The sequence below is a fragment of the Apteryx mantelli genome, chromosome 1 (assembly GCF_036417845.1).
Source record: "Apteryx mantelli isolate bAptMan1 chromosome 1, bAptMan1.hap1, whole genome shotgun sequence".
In the NCBI taxonomy this organism is placed as follows: Eukaryota; Metazoa; Chordata; class Aves; order Apterygiformes; family Apterygidae; genus Apteryx; species Apteryx mantelli.
The window spans coordinates 21,079,010-21,091,651 of record NC_089978.1 but is presented as its reverse complement, the minus strand read 5'-3'; the positions used below and the strand labels follow the sequence as shown (position 1 = coordinate 21,091,651).

The following is a 12,642-nucleotide window of genomic DNA, read 5'->3' as shown; positions in this document are numbered from 1 at the left end:
CAGAACCTGTGCTTCACTTGACTGTCTACAGACTGGAGTACAAGAAGTTGCTAAGAACCGGATTCTATCCCACCTGCAGTGCCTACGTGTATTACCGAAGGCCAGTTCATTCACACATCCAGAAGCTGTGAAAAAGGAATGCTGAACTAGAAACATTTCCTGAATCATCAGCCTAAGTCTTTTGTTACCACAGAAAATAACTGTTCCATCCTAAAAGCAATTAGGTTTTTGCCACTGAAAGGCTGTACTTGATTAGACTACCTTTCTTCTTTTCAAGCTACATACAAGACTTGCTGCTCCCTCACCCTGTAATAACTTGAACTGCCATCCTGTAACAACTTCATTGAGAGAATAACCATAGACCTGTAATACTACAGACCAGGTCCTGAAAGATGTGGGTGAACATAGTTCCAGCATTCGTCTGCTGTCTTCTTCTGTACCCTCCACATTGATTTGAATGCAATAATCACCTTGAATTGATGGTACCTATCTTTTCCATATCCTCATTACTATTATCCCCTCTGTCTCTGGCTTCAAGATGAACATCACTATCCTTAAGAAAACAGGTGCAAAGCATTCAATTTCAGGTCCTACTTCGATTATTATTAAAATATACCCCCATCCTCTCTGTGTAACAGAGAGGCTGTGTATCCCACTTCCTTCTTCATCTTTGCCTAAAAAATCTTTCATTATTTATTATCCCAAATCAGCTCAACTTCTATACATCTTTGGTTTACCCTCACACTTTCTGAGCTTTTAGACATTAGCTCCTTCCTTTGTCCTCCCTACCCCTGACCCAGTTTCTCAGTCTCTGCTAATTCTTAAATTTTTTCAAGTTGATTATTCTTTCAGCTTGATAAGAAGCATCTTCAAACACTTTCTTATTCTAGTGTTGATAACTTCAGCACCTTAAATTGTCATCATGTCTCATCTTAAATAGCCAATGCTGTCTTTGGATAAAGAACTGTTTCAAATCTCTTCAAACACACAATAGTGGAACCAAAACTGAAGAAAGCTAATCTAATGAGGACTGTTGTAATTCAACAATGTGTGGGGTTTCACTTTATATTCTTTAGAAAGTTAGAAATTAGCTCTAAATGAAATAAAAATCTCAGATTTTGCACAAGCTGGATTCATATTAAAATGCAAATGATATTGCTTTAACAATATCAATGTTCTCCCTCTACAGAGGAATAGAAGATAAACATATAACCTCCTTCTCAACATATCTCTACCAGCAGATATGCCAGAAGTAACAAAAGCCAAGGTAATATGTTAAAATTTTCAAGACATGCCAGAAGATATGCATCCAACAAGCACTAATTGGAAACTGCATCTACTCTATCAGACTCTTCCACTTGGGGAGTACCACAAGAACCACCTCTTCAGTTCTTCTGTGTGGGTGGTGTAGATCTGTGCTTTACTTCAGCATAGCTAAAAACCTTCACTTGTGCTTCTGCAGAGACATAGCCTGTTAAATATTTCATAATGGACTACTTTGACTTGAATATGCTCTCCTCTACTAACTTAATTCATTTTTCTCATCAGGATACTGTCTATGAACTTTAACAGAAACAAAATTTGTTTGGAATAGTCATCTGCAGCTTAAAAATGTAAGAATATGGTGCCAGACTACTTAATAAGATGACATGGCCCAAAGAATTGTCCTGCGTCCAAGGAGAGTTCTTTAACAAAAACTGCTGTGGTTCAACGTGGACTGATCCATTACATTTTTTTTTCTGTAACTGTCAAAGCACATAGCATTCTCTCTCTGAGTAACTCAAGAGCCTCAAAATCCCTGGCTTCTACTTTTCTAATAACTTCATCTGTGGGAAGGAAATACCTTCCAACTGGATCATCATACCCTTCAGTAACAATAACACTGGTAGCTGTGAAAGGGCATTTTGGGGATCATACATTTTACAGCATTTAACACATATTTTGCTTCTTGTTTCCCTTTGCCAGAGTCTTCCAGTTCATCACTGAATAAACCCTCAAAGACACAGGGAAGCTGATATTTCAGGTTAGAGCTCATCAGAGGGATTTGTTGTACATTGCCAAAGGAAGTGATCAGAAGCAAAACCAAACTTTTTATCATGGATGGTTGAAGCTGAAAAGACACCAGAGGAAGCCCAAGTTATTTTAATATGGTAGGCCACCAGCAGAGCTGCAGAGAGGGAGATAAAAGCTTTATGAAGCACAAACCTGAGAGTTTGTAACAGAGGATTTTCATTATGCAAATTAGGAAACAGTGATATATTACTGACATATATTACAGACCACCTTTTTTCTGTAACTATATTCTATACCACTTGCCTATCCTTGCTAACATTATAAGAGGTTCTATTGCAAAGTAGTATGCAGTTAGGAAATTATAATTATGTTATATAAATTTGTCATAAAGGGTATGCTTCACTACTGTGTTCAAAGTTTTCTGTACACCATCCTAAATTCTGTACATGTATTTTTAAAATGGTATCAGTATCTCTAAAAATAGAGATAGTTGATAATGTAAATAAAAAAACATGTTAAAACAAACAGTTTCAATAGCTCTCAAGTTTAACAATAATGAAACCAAACATCAGCGATGAGAAGTTCAAGCCTCAGGCCTAATTGCATTTCCTTTAGTCTAGGGGAACACAGCAGCTCAGCTAGGCAGGGCCAGGATACCAACTTTTCCTCAGTGTAGTTCTCCATCTACTGGAGAAAGCCAGCAACTATAACAAAATTCTAGCAACATTTCATATCACAGACCGTTTTCAAAACCAGTTTCTTAATGTTTCTAGCAACAATAGGAATCGTTATAAATTTAACATAGTTTCTTTCTTTGTTGTGAAACATTCATATGTAAATACTTCTTGTAGTTCAGAACACTAGGTTTTAGGGAATTCCCAGTATTTCTACAGTGCTTTTATATAAAGCTAAAAAATAATCAGCTCTAAACATTTAATAGTATACTTTAATGAACAATCTACTGTGCAGTAATGACTGGAAAAAATGCCTAAAATCTACAGTGCTTTAACTAGATAAACATCTTTCCTAGATATACTCAATTCTGAAGTCACTTAATTTTCTAAATTTCTTTTCCTACTTATACAATAGTCAACATTACAGTATTGCCAAAACAGCTTGTATTCTACTTAGCTGAAACATCAGAATTGTTCCCACCGAGTTTAGTTTCCAGAACCTTGTACTTAGAGACACATACTTCCCAAAAGGTGTCAGTGTGCTACCAAGATGACAGGGCTCTGGCTGGTTTCATAGTTGACCTTTATCCATTTTACCATTTGAAAGAAACTTCCAAACATCAGATAATTGAGCTATTCCATAGCTTAATGACCTTCTCCTTCTATGAAGCAGAAAGAGGCAGACATGAATCAACATAATTGAAATTCATATCAAAAACTATTACAAATCCTATGTTATTTAAATGTTAGCCCTTAGTTCTATTGAAAAGATGAAATACAGACAAAACAAGTCTATAAGTAAAAAAAGTTATGAAAATATTCATTGTAAAATAGTTCTGCTGCTGGATTGCCAAAGACTGATTTGTTTTCCAAGACCCTCAAAGGAGATACACATTTAAAAAAATAGTAATAAAAATAAAAACACTCAAAATCTTGAGGATTTCCTGAGGAAAAAAAGCTTGCACAGCCTATCCTCACTTGTCACTAATATAACTACATGTACATAAAAATTCACAAGTGGCTTTGATCTTCTTGCTTTGGCTTTTGCAATTATCTTATTACCAATATCTTATTTCATTTAGATATTGGTATTTTAGAATACTTCTCTATTGGCAAAACACTAGGATAGTTTAATTTCCAAAGCCCCAGAGATCAATCTCTTGTAACTAGTCAGGTCAGGTGACTCATTGCCCATGTAGCATTTGAATTTTGGACAAAACCAGGAAAACCACACTGTACTCTATGAAGTCAACAACCACCTTTAGCATGACTGACAGGCCAGTTCTAATTACATCCTATCACAAGGGAAGTTTCAGCAGGCCACAGCATACATTTTCAAATATTTCCTTGAGGAAGACATACAGACTTGGAATGAAGGTGCACAGAAGTACTGAATCCAGAGATTTTAATGTGGGTGCAAAGGTTTATACGAGTGAGTGAGTGAGTGAGTGAGTGAGTAAAACACTCAAGTTTGAAGAATGTGAGCAGAGGAATGGCATCATCTTCAGTATTCTGGCTAAGCAGGCATGAGCAGTCAAGGTATTTGTAGTTGACCTTATATATGCTTCCCACTAGTTGGTTTTAAGACAAACAAATAAGTGCTTTTGCAGAAATTTCAACGCCTGTTTTACTTCTGTCTGCTTTATTTAGGAGTCTTCTTTTAAATATATACACACAGCAGAAATTTGCCTGTATTTTCCCTCGAGAGTTCAATTGCTTCCAGAAAGCCAGCGTCTTTTGTGGCTGAATGCCTTAGGTATTCCTTCTCAAACATAATATGTAATGCAGCGTCTTTTGGTGAAGAGTAACTGCATGCACAATGAAATTACCTATGTTGGTGCAGATTCATCAAAGACATTTTTCCAAAATCAAAAAAGCAGTCTCAATACCCAACTTGTTTATCTGGTACATCTACTGCTTTTTCTACTTTACAAACAGTTGGGTATGTATTTCTAGCAAAAGGCTATGATACCAAGGAAAAATTAGGGGCGTTTCGGTGCTTGGGGAAGGGGGAAAAGAAATCCATCACCTCTGATGACGGAACGTTTATCTGCTGAATCCCTCTGGGTCCTTCTAAAGACCTGGGCCTCTCCTCCCCACATCACAGACTGAAACACTGCGGAAAGGAACCAGTTTCCTGGATTCCAGTATTTCTGCAGCAATCCATAACAAACAATGGTTTCCCTTGAAAAACAGGGCCTAGCTCCTTTCTACACAGCTTCTGTCCAATCAGCAGTTTATTTTCCATCAGGTAACACAGACAGCTTTTCTCATATGCATCACAAAGTAGACCTAAGCTGTGGCTAGCAAATGTGTGCAATAAAGCCATATTTACTCAAGTTACATCCTATTTATGGTGCTTTTGATTCTTTCTCTGTTACTCAGTGGTTCAGACGGCCACAGTAAGTTGATATTCATTGTTATACGTTGTTTCAACATTAACATTTCATGTATTCCTCCTGATAAAGATCATCTCTACTCTGAAGCTGGCAGACCAACACATGCAAAGTCAGGACCCACACTAAGACTTCTGGAGATGGATTTCCCCCGTTTAGTAACTGTATTCATGAAGGAGAGAACCTCCATTTTCTTTCCTTCCTCAGTTTTTCCAACTGGAAATATAAATTCTAAGGAATTTGAGGAAATATTCATTCCAAGCCTCCTCATATGGAAATATATCTACAGAAGTAGGAATATTAGTTTGCATTACGAATCTTACTGATTTCATTTTGACAGCTACCAGGCTTTGAAACAGATCTTCAATTTCTTTTAAAACAAGGAAGTTGAAAGGGTCCAGAGTAACATGAGAATATTCTGTAATCTCCGCACTGAAGGAAGTTTGCTCTTGTCTTTGAATGTATTCCGTGGAATTGTTTGTTTATTGAGCATTGCAACGATAGACTGTAAAATTAGGCCTTGTTTTGTCCTTTTTTCCTCTCTAGCTATCACTTTGCAGTCCAGAACACAAGAAGAAAATAAGGATGGTAGAGAAATCTAAACCACTGCATTCCAGCCATCAAAGGCAAAAAATTCCCAAGTCAGGAGTTATGGGGAAGGGGCAGAAATCTGCCTCCTATCACACTTAACCTTCTCCCTGTGTTAACAGGATTCTGCTACAATTAAAATTGGCAAATTTGCTGTTTACTCTACTTGAAAGCAGAGAATCTTCAGCAAGATTTATCAAATGATAGTGAAAGCACTATTATTGAAATTACTTAAAAAAATAAAAATATTCACTATCCTCCAAATTATAGGTCATCCAAACTTGTAGGTAAACGTCTAAGATCAGGATTAAATACCAGTATCAAAGGACAACTCCCCAAAAGCAGGAAAGATAACTTCTTAAGATTGTTATTTTGCTGGGGGGGGTTGTGTTTTTTGTTTTTTGTTTTTTTTTTTTTTAAATACTCAATCCTTTGCCTGCTTTAATGCAACTTAACATAATCCTATACCTATATACTTCCTTTTTAACTTGTTTTCTTTTTGAAAATCCAAATTATTAGTCAAGGAAACTACATTGACAGTAATCAACATGTATCAACAGAAAGCAAGCTATGGCTCAAATGCCCTTTATAAGCTAATATAACTGGCATATTAAATTTAAAAAAGTCAATCAAACAGAAAGCTTGCTATTCCCTCAGTTTAGTTAGTGCAGGTACAGGCACTGCTGCATAAATTTCAAAAAATAAATTTATACATATAATTTTTGTGTATGTATATCCACACACACAGGCTTAAGAGCATTGCTCAGCCTTCCTTAACCTGCAGTAAGCAGCAAAAAACTCAGAAAACCGTAAGAGCAGCTCCCCCACCCCCTAAAAAAAAAACCCAAAACCAACCAAACAAAAATACTACAGGTACGTTCACTAAGAGTAAAGGAACTTTTGTTTCAGCCTCAGGTGCATCAGAATGAGTTGGTACCTTAAATTTTAACATGACATACTAACACAGTAAGTCAGCTGCAGGAGAACTACAATGATCAATACCACCACCAAAAAAAAAAAAAAAAAAAAAAAAAACCTAAACACATACATACATACATACATACCTTCGCTACAAAATGGTCTTTTGATGCCAGAGAAATTCACCGTTTCATGCAGCGTTTTCTCCTCTTGGCAATATTCACAGTAGGTAACTATGCAGTGCAGTTTCTTATAATCATCAGAACAAGCTCTGCTGCAGAACTGATACACTTTGTTCTAAATGCAAAATTGCAAAGCATCACAAAGAGGGTTAAACAGATGAAATTTCAAGATTTGGAGAGTGCAACTTTAAACAATAGTTTGCTTTTAATACACAACTTTAACACGCAATGTAAACAGAAGTGCAAGTACACAGTAAAGAGATGACTTCTAATGCTAAAAATTAGTAGCTCTTGCTCAAGTTGATGCTGAGTGCTACAAAGAAACACTCATCATCATCTCATATGAAAATGCTAAACAGAAAATATGCCAATCAACCTTAGCTCATCTTCTTCAGGTACTTTTTTTCATTTTATAAGGAAGTATAACAATAGTAATATCTACAGTAACAAAATAACTAGAGATGAAAACTGACTTTAAATGTACAGCTGAGATGGAAAAAATTTTACTTTAAATTCTATGGGTGCTTTTTTATTTTATTATTTATGAATAACGACTTTCGCTTTTATCCATACCAAAGTTGAATGATGTTCTACAGAACCATCTAGATTTTAACAACTAAATTTTATAGTTTTAATACCTTCTAAAAACAGCTATCTAGAAAAAAATTTAATGCAATTACAGGTTTAAACTTTTATAAACACTTCACCCTTCCTTCTCTATGAAGACTGCCAAAAATAAAACCAAACCCCCTTACCTCCCATTCCAGTACTTCTGGCTTTGAACAAAAAGAACTTTTGCAATAACTGCATTTCAACTGAATATCACTAGGAGAGACAAACTGACCATTTGTTGAAGACTGCACACTAAGAGTCTGAAAAACATGAATATATATATACATACACACATCACTAAAAAATAAAGTTACTTCTAAAATATGTTTTTCAATTAAACCTACACTGTTTGAGAATCTGGAAGTTTGTAAGTATAGAACTCGGGAGCATTTCGTAGCAGAAGCACAGCAGATTAGTCTTTTCCCTTGATTCCTTTTCCTCCCTTCCCCCCCCCCCCATCGTTTTACAATGTCAGATCTTTACCTTTGCTTCCGCTTTAATTATTTTAGGTCATATTTCTTTTACCTTACCTTTCTAATGTCCGTTTTTTGAGAGTATAATGTATAAATGCTCAAAACAGACACCCCAAATTGAACATCTGTTAATCACAAGACACATGTTTTTAGATAAATACAACTCACAGCTTCCCTTATTTTGGTCACACAGATTCAGACAAAGACCTACAAACGAATATTTTCAAAACCAAATTCTACCACAGATCATCATCTTACCTAAACCTGAGAAGAGAGGGACTTTGCATCCTGTCAAAGATCAAATCGACTCCTAACATATCACTTGAAAAAAAAAAAAATCCTAACATAAAAGGCCTTCAGTGAGAAATCCTGCATCTAGTCATGTTAAGATTAAGAGAAAGCTACCTAACATTCCTAACTGTTCTCAATCACCACGGCAGGAAGATGCAGGCGCTCAGATAGCCAGGCCCTAAGCCAAATTTAAGGGTTTTCAGAACAAGGAAGGTGTTATAGACTTCATACAGAGGTATGAGGATTTAATTCTGTAACCAACTAATTCACTTAATAATGCACTTCTGCAGCAATCATTTAATAGACAGAGAACTCAATATTATACTGTCTGCAGCCTTCCAGTAGGTCTTTTATATATTTCCAGGACAATCTTTGCATGTCCCTTGATCTATCAACAACTATTAGTATATTACCGATACCATGTTCAAGACAAAGTTTGAATCAGCAGTGATCAGGGATACTTGAAGAATCCAGAGGACAAATTTTTTGCATGCATCTTCTCAGCAAGCTTTCCTGCACCATTTGCAACAAGTCAAATGTTTTTAAATAAGTCAAATTCTGTTCAAATAATTAGACTTGTTACTACATTTCCATCTCATACCAGTGAAAAAGCAAAACATTTTTGTTACAGGATACTTTGCTTCAGACTTGCACATTACTAAGGCTTCATCTACACTAAATAAGTTTGCAGTAAGACTGATGATTGATGCACACCCCCCACATAAGCAGACTAATATTGCTGAGTGCTAGTGGTGAGAGCAATACCATTTTATGCAGATGCAGTAATTCTGTATCAGGAGTTTGTACCTATTTTAAGTAGTCATGCACATTTCCCCATCATACACAGGGCCTCAGAACAAAACGCAATAAATAGCAGAAAAGATGCCACGTTTATCCCAATGGTTCAGTGTCCCATAACAACTTTAACAGAGTCTGATGTCCACATAGAGTATTGCCATATTTATCACACTATATCCAGCAAATCTCCATGCAGTAGAAAGAGGTTTACTAGATTTTGGCTGCTCTAACCAGGCAGCTGAACAATTGTACTAACAGGACAGCCACAAAGGCATTCTGAGGTCAAGGTCCAGTTTGTGCTATTTCTGCACTTGCAGGTTTCCTTACAAAGCACACACTGATCTCAACATGTGCTGCCATATGGATTATATAAGTGCAATGAAGGTCCCAGAAGAAGTTGCATGTGGTTGAAAACAAACAAGCAAAAAAATCAAGCGCGAGGAAGAAGCATGTATACTTCTCACCCCCAGTTCAGGAACGAAGGCGATGTTAAAGAACCAGCAGATGTGACACCCTGTACAAAAATATACAAGGTACAGAGGGAGGAATGATGATGAAAGAAAATATCAAGTGCTCACCAACTGAACAGTGACTGTTTTTGAATGTCTGTAATTACCATGAAATATGGGACCAAAAATCCCTATTTTTTAGGCTACAAATTAAAAGGAAAAAAAAATGCCCTTTTTTGTTTTATGATGTGTGGCAGTTTTAGCTTCTTTTGTGTCTTTTCCCACCTGTTTGTTGAAGTAAAGAGTCAGACCCAATCTACCCTAGCAGACTGGCAATTGAACAACAGCAAAAGCTAGAGATTTAAGAATGGATTTTTAGACTGTTCGAAATTTGTTTTAAACAGTATTCATGTCTAACTGTAGATAAAATGTCTATCTAAAGAATTAAGCATTTCTAGTTTTAAAGCAAACAAAAACAAATGAAAGCTCTATTACATATTTTCCCCACAGAGATCACTGAAGGACCAAATTCACATTACTGATAGTACTATAATAAACAAAAAAAAGTTGTAAAATCAATAGTTAATCAAAACATGATTTTATATGCCTCCTTAAAGTTCATATTATCCTGCCTACAATAAAGGACTGCTTCTTCATGGTGTTTTAATGAGTCAAGAAGACATGCACATAGTATTTTTACCATCTTTCTTTTCCCTCCAAATTATAAGCTGCTTAGAATGGAGAATATGAATTATTTGGAAGCATTAATATCCACAAAGAATAATGCAGCAAAAAGACCATAAATTCATTAAAATCTTTCACCCTGAACAGCAAGGTTTTATTGATGCTATACTTTATAAAAGATATCTTTAAATTTAAGCATTTATATTCTTTCTGAAGACCTTAAATCCAATCCAAAAATAGTCAAGTTTCCTTTTGGCTTTTTTTGAGCCTGCCCTGTACAAAAAGAGCACAGGAAGTGCCAAGCACAGCTAAAAGCATTACGAAGCCTTTTCCAGGCTTCAACGTGACCACCTCAGAAACTGCTCTGAGCTGTCAAATTCCTGCTAAACAGCAGGCAGACACAGCCTAGGGCTCCTCTGAGCAGACTAGGTCAGTAGCACAGCTTCTGGCCTGCCTCTGCTATTACCTATCACTGCAGTGTAAGTGATAAAGAGCACTTATCCTTGCTCACAGCAACACAAAGTCAAATTGAGGATATATTTCTGTATACAAATGTGTACATTGAAGGTCTAATAGGTAGTCAAACTGTAGTCAGTCTTTTTCTAGTTCAGAAAAAATACCTTTGAAAGACTTAGATTCTTATTAATGTGAAAAAGAGAAACAAATGCCTCATGAGGAATCTCCTAAGCAATCACAGATATAGTCATCCACTACAACCGTTCCACAAGCAAAATTAGGGCACTAAATTAAACAGGGAAGGAAGAAAACACTCACATTACCCTCAACAAATACAGAGCTTCCAATATCAGCATGGAAGCCTCAAATATTTTCATTATGATCAGATCTGGAACATTATTTCTATAACAAGCATGCCATGCTTCCACCAGGCTTCCCATTGCCAATTTTTTTTTTTTTTTTTTTTTTTGAGTGAGAGACAGAGAGAGAGAGAGAGAGATGGATGGAAGGAAGGAATTTAAGGAAGAACGCTTACAGGCACCATGGCGGCAAAAGAGAACACAAAACAACATAATATTGAACAACCAGTGTGTAACCTGCTACAAAATCCTGTATTATAAATCTTACACATACTGGCTCTACAATTCTTTAGATACATCCAAAAATTGAAAATCAGAATTTTAGCATAAGTTTTCTAAGACTATGTATAGGCCCTTGTTTAGGCAAGAGAACTTGTACTTTAAGACATTTGTACTTGTTCTACTGAGTGCTTTCGTAAGCCACTCGTACTACAGCCGATGCTCACAAGAAATAAATTAGCAGTTTTACTTTTCCTTAAGAGACGAGTTCAGAGCAAGATCTTCAGCTGAGACAGTAAAATTATCAATAGCAAAATTGTGAGTGAAGACAACACGACTCGAACAACTTTGTCCTTGACTGCAACAACATTCTCCAATCCAGAGCATGAGAGAAGTCGAGACACAGCTGCACTACTCTATCACCAACCACACACGCAACAACAGTCACGGGGGGGGGCAGCCCGCTTTCCTGCCTGTATTACAAGGATGACTGCACCTGCAAGCTGTCCTAACAAAGGAGGGTGCAGGTACAGATATAACTTGCACAATGAGCAGCTCAACTACAACTTTCAAATATTTTAATATATTAAAGCAATAGTTAGCTAGAAACAAAAGGTTATTCATGAGGTAAAGTGACAATCAACCCTAGAATACTTTAACTAACATTAGGAATTTAAACGTTCCAACCCACTTATAATCCAAAAGGACTAAAAATTTTGCAGAAGGAAGACACAAGTCTTGAACAGTAGTTATTTTGTTGTGAGAAGGGTAACCCCTAACAACAAAAAAATGCACATTGAGAGAAAGGAGTGAATATAATGCCAGAATGGTAAAACAAAAGTTATCTGCATTATAAAACCATCAAAATATACAGAGCAATATAGTAAAACAATTATTTTTCCATTGTTGCAAAAAGCACTGCAACTTGACAGAATGGAATAAACCGTTTTTTCTATTTAGGTTCATCCCTTATGTGCCACTTAGGTACCAAAAACCCCATGGGAACATTTAGGGTCCAAAGTCGCATTGTAGAATTCTGTCCTTTGCATTGCAAGACTAAACGAATGGAGCAAATAAGCTGTTCCGATAAAATCAACTCTTTTCTAATGGTGAAAAAAATTATTATTCTAGTCAGTCAGTATGTGAAAACTATAAAAAGTTTGTAAATTGACAGACAGTTGAGCTAACTAAGTGTAAGCAAATGATCACCTCTCTTGGACTTGCTGAAAACTCTCAGGCTGTATGACTGCTCTAATTAAATTCCACTACAAAATAAAGAGATAGACCTACAGGTAGCACTGAATTTGCAACAGGAGTATCAGCAAGATCTCAGTAAGATCAGTAACACACAACGGCATCAACTGATCTAGTAGTTACATTCAATAATGTTGCTAAATGTTGACTGATCTGCAAACACACACAGGGCCAAACTGCATTTGTCATTCACTAGCCTTATTTTTCCACACTCAAAGAGCAGAGGAGTGTTTTCATTCTCAGAGCTCTTGGGGCAGTAATCAACTGTAGGATCAC

The 12,642-nt window shown here is 36.3% G+C and overlaps 1 protein-coding gene across 1 annotated transcript in view; it reads right to left on the bottom strand.

Annotated features, from left to right (window-relative positions):
* The window catches only part of ZMYM2 (zinc finger MYM-type containing 2), a 91,711-nt gene that overhangs the window by 29,640 nt on the left and 49,429 nt on the right, over positions 1-12,642 (bottom strand). Inside the window, exons 11-12 of the mRNA XM_067290166.1 lie at positions 7,527-7,643; positions 6,736-6,886 (exon numbers count right to left, since the gene is read on the bottom strand). Coding sequence (XP_067146267.1) covers positions 6,736-6,886; positions 7,527-7,643 — 268 coding nt within the window. The remainder of the gene's footprint in view (positions 1-6,735; positions 6,887-7,526; positions 7,644-12,642) is intronic.